This window comes from Schistocerca serialis, chromosome 9, assembly GCF_023864345.2.
Source record: "Schistocerca serialis cubense isolate TAMUIC-IGC-003099 chromosome 9, iqSchSeri2.2, whole genome shotgun sequence".
Lineage (NCBI taxonomy): Eukaryota > Metazoa > Arthropoda > Insecta > Orthoptera > Acrididae > Schistocerca > Schistocerca serialis.
In genome coordinates this window covers 316735700-316750454 of record NC_064646.1, presented here as the reverse complement: position 1 = coordinate 316750454, position 14755 = coordinate 316735700, and the positions used below count along the sequence as shown (strand labels likewise).

The 14755-nt window shown below is 43.4% G+C and overlaps 1 protein-coding gene across 1 annotated transcript in view; it reads right to left on the bottom strand.

Moving 5' to 3' along the window:
- LOC126419587 (uncharacterized) overlaps positions 1-14755 on the bottom strand; it is a 190022-nt gene that overhangs the window by 80338 nt on the left and 94929 nt on the right. Inside the window, exon 2 of the mRNA XM_050086774.1 lies at positions 11025-11226. Within this exon, the coding sequence (XP_049942731.1) occupies positions 11025-11226 (202 nt within the window). The remainder of the gene's footprint in view (positions 1-11024; positions 11227-14755) is intronic.

The following is a 14755-nucleotide window of genomic DNA, read 5'->3' as shown; positions in this document are numbered from 1 at the left end:
TTATGAGGAACGTTTCCTGAAGTAACTAGTTACATGCACTTCATAGTGCAGTAGTAATTATTTTTCACTCGCCAATGGACTATATTAATCACCAAAAGCTTCTGTGCTTTCCGCTTCTATCGCGCTGTTGACGCAACCCACAGAAAAGAGAACGTAATACATGAAAATATTGGAAAAAAGCCGGAGATGCTTGTGTAACGGAATAAAGTGGTATACATGAATAAAAAAAGACATGTCCCATTTTGAAGATTATGAGAGTATTAAAAGAGGAACTACGTAGCATGAACGGCGACAGCGACCTCTCTTCATATATGACAATGAGATGATAATAGGACCTACTTCCAGCTTCTGACGCCTTTGTCTGTTGAAGTGGCGGAATTATTCAGATCCGCTGAAGTTTCTGTAAACTACGAATTCACAAGTAGCGGTGCCCTTTTTTAATAGCACATTCCTGTTTTTGTTTCTGCAAAGTGTTGTCTTGCTTACATAAATAAGTAGTTACATAAATAAGTAGACAATTTAAGCAGAGATATGTTTCTGTTGTTGATGAATCACTAAACTGCAATATCGTAATTACCATATTTTTCTAATGGTTCGCTTTTTACACGGCTACAGCATTACTGTTAGGGACTAAAAGAAGTAGAATGTCCTATGAACAATTAATGTTGTACTTTCTGATGTACTTCAATGTTAGTTGTACTGTTTCATAGATGTTTAGTCTCATTTCAGTATCAAAAACTGCAGTCACGAAAGATATGCAGATTTCAGGGAAAGGACACCGAAATCACATGATAAGAAAAGCGCTTCTCAAATATGATAATCAGGTACTAATGCGGCTGTTGTCCTGTTTATAGCGCAGAAGCGGACTGAAACTGTGGAATCATTCTGGTGGACGCTAAAAACGTTACTTTTCTGGATCTTGGTCCTCCCGTGTCTGTGTCTGAAGTTACTTTGGACTTTCCTCTTCTATGTCTGGCATTAAGTTATCTTGGACTTTTCTCTGATGCTCATCTCAACACCAACCTACGTTTTGAAAGTGAGATTCCTTACTCTATTGTATACTCTGTCTGTGTACTATCGCGTTTTCTTATAGTTTAAACTTCTACCTCTAAAATTGTTGTAAATTCAGAGGACGGCAAAACTAACCTCAAAATTCGATATCTCAGCAGATTTCTTGACACAGCGTACACATTGATTTTCTGTAATGGTGGACGCAAATTGTCATTGACTCTCTGGTGTGCCATCAAAGTACAGAAATTCAGTATTATACTTCGTCTTAAGAGATTTCCTACGATTAGCAATTCACTTCTGTCAGATGCAATTACAGAATCCGCATTTATTCAGATAAAAATAGTATTTGCTGTCATGTGTGAGCCCTATTAAAGTTAGCTTTGAAAAGCACGCCGCAGCACGTAGTATGAAGCACTCGCCCTCCGTTTTCTGGCGGTGGCGCCGTTGTCGCAATCGAAGGCTTCGGTGTCTCCCTCTAGCGGGAAAGGAGAAAAGTGGGCTGTTCACGTGAGTTTAAGAAGTGGCTGTATGGGCTCTGGTGGAGAATTGGCAGTCGGGGCGTCAAGAAGCGACTTCTCTGCCGGTGCTAAAGTGCGCGTCACTTATGTTGGCGGTCGAGTTTAGGTTTGTTCTGCGCATCTGACGTCACAAAACACAGTCAGCCAATGAACAGAGAACGACGTTGACAGATCTCGACTGCAGTGCAGAGCATGGACGAGCATTTTCAGTTTTAGAAACGTTCAGTCATAAATAAAGTAATTGAACAAAAGCAATGTCTTGATAGCAGACTTTCTTTTATACTGCTTTTTCGCAATAAAGAACAGCGGTAATTATTTATTTCCTACTGTACTTCAACGAAGCGTGAGTAATTCATAGTTATACAAACAGTGTTCGTCAGTATTTTGCGTGACATGTTAGAGTCCTCGTGGCATCGCATAGGCGGACGAGCCGTGATTGCGTAACGGTTAAGGTGTTTGGCTTCTATGTGAAAGGTTATGAGTTCTAACCTTGTGCATTGCTTAATATTTTCATTATTTAAAACAATATCGAAGAGCCTTACTTCACAAATTATATTCGTTTGAATGCAATTTTTTGAAATTTCTAGTGCTTTGTCTCTTCATTAACCCTTTCGCTGCTGCAGACACGTCCTCCCCGCATTCCGCGCTGTGGGCAATTTTGTCATCACTGCACTGCTCGCCTGTGCAGACACATGGTGTTCCCACTGCTTTGACATGCTTATCATTCGATTTCACGAAAACTATTTGGTCCAAAAATTTGATTTTTACACGTCTTCTTGACTGATACCCTCCCCCCACAAATGACTTAATTTTGTTTCGATGTTCAACGCAGTTATTATGCAGCATTAAATGTAGTAAACCATTGCACGAAATACTGAAGAGTTTGCAGAGGCAGGAGTCCATAGCGTATACTTTCTGTATGGTCGATTTTAGTTGCCAACAATGTTGAGAATGAAATGTGGACAAGATATCTAAATTTCATATAAAATTTACTGTATAACAATATCTCATTTAAGTACCACATAGGTGTCATATGTAATATTGAGAAGTATACTCTATGGACTTTTACCTCTGCAAACTCTGCAAAATTTCGTGCAATGGTTTACTACATTTAATGCTGCATAATAACTGCGTTGAACAGCGAAACAAAATTAAGTCATTTATGGGGGGAAGGTATCAGTCAAGAAGATGTGTAAAAATCTAATTTTTGGGCCAAATAATTTTTGTGGAATCGAATGATAAGAGTGTCAAAGCAGTCGGAACACGATGTGTCTGCACAGGTGAGCAGTGCAGTGACAAAATCGCGCACAGCGCGGAATGCAGGGAGCACGTCTTTGTAGCAGCGAAAGGGTTAATGCGGCCGTGGTGGCTTTACTTCATGAACTGCGCGCTCCCCCCTAAACGTAAGCTTGCGAACTATGCTATACTATGGCGCTGCTTCTATTGGCGCGTGCGTCGTGTGCAACTGGCAACGCAGCAATCTCCCGCGTCTGGCCGGGCATGCGCGAGCCGCCAAGATAAAAGAACTGAACTATAGAAGGACAGCACACAGACCGCGGCATCAGCGTAAGCGACGCGAGCAGCGGCTCCGTGGTATGGGGCGTTAACTGCTCGTCGCGAAAGGAATCTTCCTGAGCGTGGGTACGCAAGGGGCCTAATCTGCAGTTCGGCCGAATGCTGTCGATCGGCAAGGAGGTTCTGACAATCGGCGCGCCTTCCTGCGTCCGCTGAAATGGCTGGCAGCGGGCGGCTCGGCAGAGCATTTGGAGGTGCTGCGCTGGTTCAGTCCTGGGAGTCGTAACGCACCAGAAGTTGAGTATTGATTGTTAACAGATTTTATGAAGTCTAGTTGAATTCAATTTATTTATTCTTGTTAATTATACCAGCCGTATTTTTTGGGGGTTTCCCGCCATTCATTCTCGTCTACCCACCCGCAGGAAGGTGGTAATATAAGAAAGGGTGGTCCGTTTGTCCCCTTTTGAGAACGAAACGGGGGGAGTTAGAGTAAATCTGAGGTTCGGATTGCTTCTTTCCCTTCCCAGCTTACCTACGTGTTTATTCGACTGTTACCCTCTGCCATGTCTGTGAAAGTCTAAAGCACCAATGACTGTATTGTTTAAAATGCAAGGCATTAAGAACTGATCCATTGTCTCGCCTGCCATAACTAGTATTACTAAATTCAAGTGTAAAAGGTGCTCTAAGAAAGAAGAAAAATTCCTTTTGCCTCGTGGTTCAAAAATGTTCAATGTGTGTGAAATCTTATGGACCTTAACTGCTAACGTCAACAGTCCGTAAGCTTACACACGACTTAACCTAAATTATCCTAAAGACAAACACACACACCCATGCCCGAGGGAGGACTCGAACCTCCGCCGGGACCAGCCGCACAGTCTATGACTGCAGCGCCTTAGACCGCTCGGCTAATCCTTCCCCGCAGTAAAAACTAGTCAGTTGCATAACGATTTCCTGTTCATCTGGAAGCTGTAACTTATGTAAATTTGTGTTTATGTATATTTAGCTACAATTAATCAAGATTGTTAACGTCCGCCATAGTGGATTTTTTAAAATTGTTTCTACTCAGCAAAAACTGTTGTGTGTTCTACGAATTCAGTACCTTTTAAGGCTTTTACTCAACGTCCTTATGTGTTTTATACAGGTAGTTGGTTATTAGTGTGTTCACTTGCCATACAAAAGTTCACCATTTCATTACGGGTAGAAATTGTTGCCTTGAAAGGAGAATGTTGTAAAGGTTCGCAAGTCCTACCTGGCGAGCGTGTGTGTTTGCCATAAGTTAACTGGCAGAGATTTGTAAAATTTGTTTTCTTATATATTTTGGAAATGTTAATGTTATTAACTGTGAGTGTTCCCCCGCGTGCATGACTCATGCATTTTGGTTTTTCTGTTTTCAGACTTTTGTAAACGGGATTGTCTTTATATGTTGCAGACAAGTTAGATACTGCGCCATTTAATGAATGGAGTGACATTCACCTGTAATTTAGCTGAGCTTGAAATATTACACAGCGTTGCGTTGTATACGTTAAATTGCTTGCCTGTACTTGCCTTTTACTGGTGTGAGATTTTTTATAATTTAATGATTTACAGGTCCTTTCTTATCGTAAATTATGACTCATTTGTTAGATGATTGTTGGCTTTTTTTAAATATCGTAAAGTCTTGCACCAAATTTGAATAAAAAAATCTGAAAATTGTGTGTAATTTCAGCAGTTACTCTTTGGCACCTACTTCCACTTTAAATTTTGTGTTTTGATTGAGATTAATAACCTTTGGTGAACCAGTAGTAATTTTACGGTTCAAGATGTAGTTGTACATTTATTTTGTCAGATGACTGCCTGTTTCAGACCTAAGTACCATCATCAGACCAGCCTCAAATTAAAAGCATCATGGTGTACAGCTGAAATACTCGTTGGGAAATAAGGTGTCTGTCTATGTAATAGTCGCCATAACAGCTTACCCCAATCACAGTGTCATTATGCCGCTAAGTAAATAAAAATACTATGTGTTGAGTACATGCAAACTGCCGCCCGAATAGGTTAACGATTATGCTGTCTAAAAAGGATCAAAGTATTACAATGTAAACTACATAACGTCTAAGAAAAATATCGTATACACCACGGACAATAAAGAAATGAAAGAAAGAAATAAATCTGTCTGTAAAAAAAAACATTAAGTGCAGGACGATTGCACGCCATGTTAAAAAAGTTTCCCCTAATTTAGAATTGCAGTCCGAACAATAATTTAGTTATCTTACAGAAATAATCTACATATATATCCAGTGTTGTATGTGATTAATGCAGAGTGATGCTTTTGATCGTGGAATGGCTTGATGATGGACCGCGGAATCGAAACTGGTATCCATTTGACAAAATGAAAATGCGACAGTAGAGTAGAGAGAATAAGTTTTTCCATTTTCTGCTCGCTGTTCTGACAATATGTAAGAACCATGTTATGTATTTACTTGTTACGGCCATTCATTCTCCACCTTCAGAATCCGTAAGTCTAACGCTGCATATGCCGAACACAGCTTACTCGTCTTGTGTTATCCTAGTCTACATACCGTCTTTCATGTTAGTCGGAGAACAGATCAAACATACACTAACGGAAAAAAAAATCACAAGAAAAAGAAAGAATTGTGCGACAAAACGAAAGTTGGTAGGCGCGTTTCTACACTATTGGCCATTAAAATTGCTACACCAAGATGAAATGCAGAAGATAAACGGATATTTATTGGACAAATATATTATACTAGACTGACATGTGATTACATTTTCACGCAATGTGGGTGCATAGATCCTGAGAAATCAGTATCCAGAACAACCACCTCTGGCATCATAACGGCCTTGATACGCCTGGGCATTGACTCAAACAGAGCTTGGATGACGTGTAAAGTTACAGCTGCCCATGCAGCTTCAACACGATACCACAGTTCATCAAGAGTAGTGACTGGCGTATTGTGACGAGACAGTTGCTCGGCCACCATTGACCAGACGTTTTCAATTGGTGAGGGATCTGGAGAATGTGCTGGCCAGAGCAGCAGTCGGACATTTTCTGTATCCAGAAACGCCCGTACAGCACCTACAGCATGCGGTCGTGCATTAGACTGCTGAAATGTAGGGTTTCGCAGCGATCGAATGAAGGGTAGAGCCACGGGTCGTAACACATCTGAAATGTAACGTCTATTGTTCAAAGTGCCGTCAATGCGACCAAGAGGTGACCGAGACGTGTAACCAATGGCACCCCATACCACCACGCCAGGTGTTACGCCAGTATGGCGATGACGAATACATGCTTAAAATGTGCGTTCACCGCGATGTCGCCAAAAACGGATGCGACCATGATGATTCTCTAAACGAAACCTGAATTCGTCCGAAAAAATGACGTTTTGCCATTCGTGCACCCAGGTTCGTCGTTGAGAACATCGCATGCGCTCCTGTCTCTGATGCAGCGTCAAGGGTAACCGCAGCCATGGTCTCCGAGCTGATAGTCCATGCTGCTGCAAACGTCGTCGAACTGTTCGTGCAGATGGTTGTTGTATTGCAAACGTCCCCATCTCTTGACTCAGGGATCGAGACGTGGCTGCACGATCCGTTACAGGCCTGCGGATAAGATGCCTGTCATCTCGACTGTTAGTGATACGGGACCGTTGGGATCCAGCACGCGTTCCGTATTACCCTCCTGAACCCACCGATTCCATATTCTGCTAACAGTCATTGGATCTCGACCAACGCGAGCAGCAATATCGCGATACGGTAAACCGCAATCGCGATAGGCTACAATCCGACCTTTATCAAAGTCGGAAACGTGATGGTACGAATTTCTTCTCCTTACACGAGGCATCACAACAACGTTTCACCAGGTAACGCCGGTCAACTGCTGTTCGTGTGTGAGAAATCGGTTGGAAACTTTCCTCATATCAGCACGTTGTAGGTGTTGCCACCGGCGCCAGCCTTGTGTGAATGCTCTGAAAAGCTAATCATTTGCGTATCACAGCATCTTCTTCCTGTCGGTTAAATTTCACGTCTGTAGCACGTCATCTTCGTGGTGTAGCAATTTTAATGGCCGGTAGTGTACATCTGAAAGATGATGTCTACTCATATTTCGCGCCAGTCGCATAATAGTGGCGCTAGTAGCGCCACTATGATGATGCAAATCAGGTTTGCTTCTAATATGTGCTGTAACGGTCACGACCGTTAGTTGCCATTGAGATTGGACTTGGTGAGTTTACGATGCCTTTAAGACGATAACCTTGCCATTATCAACATCTCATTTAGTTTAAACGAGGCCGTGTAATATGGCTACGAAAAGCTGATGTTTCCTATGCAATAAGTTATTGCAGGAAGACATGGTAGTAATGTTGGCACTGTACGTGATTGCTGGCAATGGTGGTCAATAGAATGTATGGTCGCAAAAAGACGGGGCTCCTGACTGCCACGTGGCGCTACCGAGAGGGAAGACCATTGGCGCATCAATCTGCAGCAGCAATCTTAACACCAGTCGGCGCCACAGCGACACCACGAACTGATACAAATCGATTACTGTAAGAACAACTCAAGCTAGACGTCCTGTAGCGTGCATTCCACCGATCCCAAACCACCGCTGTTCGCCGCTTCAATGGTGTCAAGCGAGAGCCCATTGGAGGACAGGGTGCAGGGCAGTTGTGTATTCTGCTGAAGACTGGTTCTGTCTCGGCGCCAGTGATAGCCATTTGTTGGTTAGAAGGAGACCAGTTGAGGGCCTGGAACCAACCTGTATGCATGTTAGATACACTGGATTTACACCTGTAGTTATTATTTAGGTAACGATTTCGTATGACAGCTGGAGCACTATCGTGGCAAATTTGTACGCCAGTCTGGTGATCGGTCCAGCTGCGCTTCATGAATAGCATTCCAGGGGGTGTTTTCCAACAGGATAGCGTTGGACCACATAGTGCTGTTGTGACCCAACGTGCTCTACGAAGTGACGACGTGTTGCCTTGGCCTGCTCGATCACCAGATTTGTCTCCAATTGAGCACATACAAGAGATCATTGGACGACAACTCCAACGTCACCCACAGTCAGCATTGACTGACCAAATGCAACAAGGACGGAGCTTCATCCCACAAACTGACATCCGGTAACTATACAACACAAAAGGTGCACATTTGCGAGCTTGCATTCAACATTCTGGTAGTTACACCAGTTGCCAATGTACCGACATTTCACGTTTGCAATAGCTTATCTCTTGCTTACCTTAACCTGTGATTTTCCAATATTTTTAACTTAAATAGGTTACCTAGACAAATGTTCAAAAATTTATGTGAATTCCTAAGGGACCAAATTTCTGAGATAATCGGTCCCTAGACTTATGCACTAATTAAACTAACTCACGCTAAGGACAACACACACACACCGATATCCGAGGGAGGATTCGAACCTCCGGCAGGTGGGGCCGCGCAATCAGTGGCATTGCGCCTCTAACCGCTCGACCACTCCGCGCTGCCCTAGACAAATGTTTTCCCGAAATTTCATTACTTTACATTAACAGTTTTTTGTATTGAAATTTTTTTTTCCTGTCGGTCTACATTTTGTTTCACAGGTTCATAGTTAGGAAATATTGAAGCTGTAAAATATACCACAAATCAATACATACTACGTCTGTTAACAAAAAATACATATTTACAAAAAGAATGCAAGCTACTTGATGTACAGTATGAGATATGTTCTTTTGTTTTATACTTCTATTTTTATGGCATCGCATATCATGAATGCATTGATGGCCACAGATTAGAAGATCCACAGATGGACAATATATGGTATTCACAGGAAATGGCTAAATGCGTGTTGTGTCGTTCTGTACAAAACAAATAAAAGGTGCGTGATAGAAATCTATAAGTTTTACTCAAAAATTTTCCTCCTGATTAAACACGATTATAGGAGAGTAATCTCTCCACTACAAAGCACACTTCTTATTGAAACTTTCTTTGATCAATTTGCTTAAAATTTATTTTCGATTTCTTATAAATATTTATAAATGAACGCTTTTTATTTTGCGGGCCGTAATATTTGAATCGGAGAGTGTTAGTCGACAGTGTTCAGGAGACCTAGACACGTTGAGGTGTTTACTTTGATCCACAGAAAACAAAAATGCTGTCTGGTTTCAGTTTCACAGTGCATCAGGAGTTTCAATATGTAGTAAATGACTTTGTGATCTGACATACTGGACACAGCAGAATCAAAGTATTGTTTGATTTCCTTCCTGACTGGAGAGTGATTTGAAAAATAATCAGTACATTTCTATGTGCAGTTACTTGTTGTGATTCGCAATATTCATTGTCCACGTCACAACATGTTAATTTAATAACCCGCAAATCAATACTGGACTAAATCAATTAATTAAATTCGTACACCCAATATATATGGGCCGCACGGGGTAGTCCTCCCTCCGGCATGGGTGTATGTGTTGTCCACAGCGTAGTGTAAGTTAGCTTAAGTAGTTTGTAGGCTTAGGGACCGATGAACACAGCAGTTTGGTCCCATAAGACCTTACCACAAATTTCCAAATATATCTGGTTCTCTTGTTTAGCTGACTACTCAGCTCGTCTAACAGTCATGCGAAGGATACAAGTTCTTTTCTGGGCACTGTTAAGAATTATTCCTTGGCGGGAAGAGGAGCTACTTGAGTGAGAGGTAGCGGGTCCAAGGTCCGAAAAGCTGAATAATGCTGAGAGAGCTGTGTGCTGACCTTAAGGCCACCCCCCCCCCCCCCCAATACCTTAAACAAATTTGGAAGATACAGCAACCAGTCATCATAGTATGGTCCTCGTCGCCAGAAAGTGGATTGTTAATCACTGTAACGTAGATACAAAGAGAAATGGTGTAGTGCTTTTGCACCACCGCTAAAGCTGAGTGCTACAGTAAGAAATCGATGATGTTTGTAATTATGAACAAGTATGTGAAAGTTTCCCTCCACCAGATGGTTATTTAATCGCCGAGGGACAGAGTGAATGAAATAAAAATTTTGTGACTGTAGCAGAAGTATATAGGTTGGTGTTTAAAGTTGTACAGAAACTGAAACGACTTAAAATAATGCTGAAGTTAACTGATTATAAGTCAAAAATCCTAAAACTAACGAAATTGTACGTAAATTGATCATACTATAAAGATTTCAACCAAACAAAGCACGTCTGTCACAAAATGTACAAAACGTTAGAGCAGTGAACCAAGTGAAAGAGGCTTGGGTTGGGTTTTCTAAGGATGGATTGGGTTGGATTTCCTTAGATTGTGTTGTTTCTGTTGGGTTGGTCTGCCGTAGGTTGACTTGGGTTAGGTTGGGATGGATTAGGTTTGGTTATATCAGGCTGGGTTAGCTTAGGTTAGGCAGGTTTAGACTGGTTTAGTTTGGGTTAATGTAGTGTTACACCACCCTCCCTCCAGGGTGGACCAGAAGGTGATTTTAGGTGGGTCTCTACATCAAAAGTCTTTGCCTAGTCATCTGTCATGGGGGAGAATGTATAGCACTGATAAATGGTTGTGTAGAGAAGGAGTAACACTACCCACATAGTCGCAACTTGACTTTATCAAGCTGATAATTAAATCTCACTATATGTTCGATGTATAAACAAAAAGCTTTGACATTTATTACTGACTGAATTGTTCGTTATCAGTCGTATTCCTAGCTTCACTGAGTCTCCGACTTATACCACGTCTCCATTACACGATATTTAGTTCTCCGTCCGACGACTGGTCCATCACTTGGCAACATCTGAGATGTCCAATGCAGCTCTTGACGATACTTCAGGTACGAAATGGTTTCATGGACCACGACCAAAGAGCGTGGATGATTCACGACTACTGACACGATCGATCATGACAGTCTTCATCGGATTGAATCTTAGTCTATAAATTATCTGCACATTCTTCATACTCCTCTACGAACCGAAAAGTAACCCCGCATATTTTCCAGATCGTTTTCCAGACGGTATAAAAGGTGAAGTACTCACCTGCGGAAAGACAGGGGAGTCGTTGAGCACGGTGGTGAGCATGTTGACGGTGGAGACGGTGACGAGCAGCAGGAAGGCCGTCTCGACGAGCGAGCACTTGTGCACCGGCTGGCAGCGCAGGATGCTGACGGCCAGCGGCAGCAGGATGGCGGCGCGCGCGCAGTCCACTAGCGCCTGGTGGAACACCAGGCCCTGCGACCACCTGCCGGCAGGGGCACCACAACACCAAACCTCACATCTCTGATCACTAGGCCGCACCACTGCTGCTACAAATTACTCGTCATTCTTCATCCGTCATTTAACGAGTAAACATGCTGCTGGCTGTAAAAGCTGGGACACAAGGAAGTACGGCAAATACGGAAATTTATATTCTTCGCGTGGCTAAACTATACTACCTCATCAAAAGTTGAAACACCCAAGAGACGTGGTCGGATGTCAGTGTAACTTCATCCACACACACGCCGTCTGTGGACAGGTAAACCGTTAGAGTTGCAATTCTCTGTGACAGGTAGCGTGAGCACAAGAGTTCTTTAGTACCATTAGCAAGACTGGTAGGGCATATAAGAGGCATGAACTGCGTCAGATGCTGAGTGGACACTGCTAAGGATACCGAGATGCCGCTTGTCTGAGGCACGTTTATCTGCAAGTCTGAGGCACGTTTATCTGCGCAAGACAGAGTTGTAAAGGGGCCTCATTGTGGGTCTCCATTTGGCTAGTTGGTCGAATCTCGTAATGTCTAGATTTTGCGAGGCATTCGTTTATGACAGTGGCCCCATGTTGGGTCGTACGGAAACAAGCGAGCAGGCCACTATAACGGAGCATCACCGTATTGTGAACCAAGGACACTGACCATATTTAACATCTGCGTCTTCGGTCCGAGAAAAGTAATGGGTTACGTACAACATTCTCTGCCACCCCACAACACTGGTCGGAGATTGGCATCCGTCGCACTAGGAAGTTATTGTCCCGTGTGTGCACTATCGTTAACACAGCAAGTGGTTCTGCTTGTAGTGCCGCCCTAATCAGGAAGCCTGAACTGCGTATGAATGGCGTCGCTTTGTGTTCAGCAACAAATATGGTTTCTGCACTACTCCGGATGACCTTTATCTACAACTATCGTGCCATCATGGGGAGAGATCCCAGTATTTAAATATTTTGGAGAGGTAAATTTGTCTTGCTACTAACATCATGGTCTGTGGAGTCATCGGGTATGACTTTAGGTCGTGGGTGGTAGTGATTAAGAGCACTATGACGTCACAACTATGCGTCACGGACACCCTGTGATCTCCTGTGTTACCTCTTAAGCGACAGTATCATGTGCTATTTTTCAACACAATGATGCTCGTCCAAAAGTCTCACGTCTCTCTATGAAGTATCTGCATGGGATTGAGGTACTTCGATGGGCAGCAAGATGTGACTCCTGTAGTACATTCGTGCGACCAGCTCTGACGTAAACTACGTGCCAGTGCTTTAACCCAGGATATCAAGGTCGATTTACAACAGGTGAGGCCAGGTTGCCCCAGGTGAAGATACAACAGCCTCACGATCGTCTTCCGAACCGAATGAAAGCTTACATTCACAGCCTATGGTGTGTAACGCCTTATTTACAAGTGGAGTCATGTTGCCTAATTCTTTGTATGTGTTTGTTTTGTAACCAAAAAAATAACGTCACATAATCCCTCAAGCTGTGAAGTTTCATTTCGTCCCCCCCCCTCCCCCCACCCTCCGTCCTTGTTCTTCACGTTATTTGGCATGCAGTGCATAGAACGAACAATTCCTGTTTAAAAGTGTAGGTGATTCAGAGTAACAGGAACTAAGTAAACAGGACTGACACCTTAGGCAGCAAATATGGCTCCAACCTGGCTGAGCATCGAATATAAGGGTGGATGAGAGATACAGCTGCATCATTCCATGCTGCTTCAACTCTGTTTGAGTACATCAATGGCAGTAGTTTGCGCGTGGTAGCGTGCCATAGCCTCGACTAGCTGTTTCCAGTGGGTAACGTCCCGGCCAGGGAAACGTTCAGCAACTTCTTTATTAAGGTAGGTCAGGACAGCATAGCATACAAGGGGTCTGGCGTTATCTTGTTGAAGGACGACGTCAATGAGATCTCAGAGATACGGAATTGTCACCAGTCACTCTAATGGCTTTGTATAGCTCTAATGCCTTTCACTATAATGGCTTTCACTGCCAAATTTATTCTGAGTGAAAAACGTTAATGTATCTTCGTTGATCCACAGGGCAGTGGCCGGTCGTATATTTACTAAGAAAAAGGACACTGGAAATCAAGAAGACAACTGATAAAGGAAAGGAGACTGTCTAGGTGGTATGGCAGGGGTAGGCGAATAGAGGAAACGAATTAAGGGTGTCGTGGCGATACTATCATACGTAAACAATGGAAAGAGAATGAAGTTGTCACATCAACATCAGGAACGAGATTTCAATATCTTCTGCCATAAATCCTGGACTAGAGACGTCTCTGTTCTGAGGCTGGGGGAGGCGCCTCAGAAGCGACCAGCGAAAGCAGCGACCGCCGCATACGCAGCCACCGAACGCACACTAGAGGCCTGCGACCGCATTTAGGTGTAACGCTTGCTTACTAGGTTCCACTGACGCACTGGACCTGACAAAAGACCCGTTCAGGTAGGAGCCGTGACAGAAGCATTTCTCACTCATGACGAGCTGCATATTGCTCTCCCTTACTTCCGACCTAGATCAAGAGACCCTGAGAGCATTGGGCGTTCTTCAACATTTGTGTAATCAGCTGTTTTGAAGATACACACAGTAAATAATAATAAATGTTCTGTCCTTTACTGCCGGCCGGTGTGGCCGTGCGATTCTAGGCGCGTCAGTCTGGAACCGCGTGACCGCTACGGTCGCAGGTTCGAATCCTGCCTCGGGCACGGATGTGTGTGATCTCCTTAGGTTAGAGTTAGGTTTACGTAATTCTACGCTCTAGGGTACTGATGACCTCAGATGTTAAGTCCCATAGTGCTCAGAGCCATTTCTCCTTTGCGTCTCAGGTGAAATTTTCTGCTTAACCCCTTCGAAGCGCGTGACAGAAATCTTGATCTCGCGTTAACTAGGTCTGGCGCCCGCGGCAGGAAGTGATACGAGAAGACCGAGAGATATGATAAGCGTAGGGCAGTCTCAGGGTCAATTTTATTCCCTTTATGTAACAGCTACCATTACAATGTACAGAGAGCATAGAAGAATTGCTCGGTATATTGCGTACCAAAGCAATCTTTTCAACATTCAAACGGGAATGTCAAAGCGGTAGGTGGATCAAAACAAAATGTCCAGACACTGTGTGAGCAAAATGGTACTGAAACAGAGGATGACAGACTAAAGGCCGAAATACTAAATGCCCTTTTTCAAAGCTGTTTCACAGAGGAAGACTGCACTGTAATTCCTTCTCTAGATTGTCGCACAGATGACACAATGTTAGATATCGAAATAGACGAGAGGGATAGAGAAACAATAGAAATCGCTCAAAAGAGGAAAGGCCGCTGGACCTGATGGGATACCAGTTCGATTTTACGCAGAGTACGCGAAGGAACTTGCCCCCTTCTTGCAGCGGTGTACCGTAGGTCTCTAGAAGAGCGTAGCGTTCCAAAGGATTGGAAAAGGGCACAGGTCATCCCCAAGAAGGGCGGTCAAACAGATGTGCAGAACTATAGACCTATATCTCTAACGTCTATCAGTTTAGAATTTTGGAACACGGATTATGT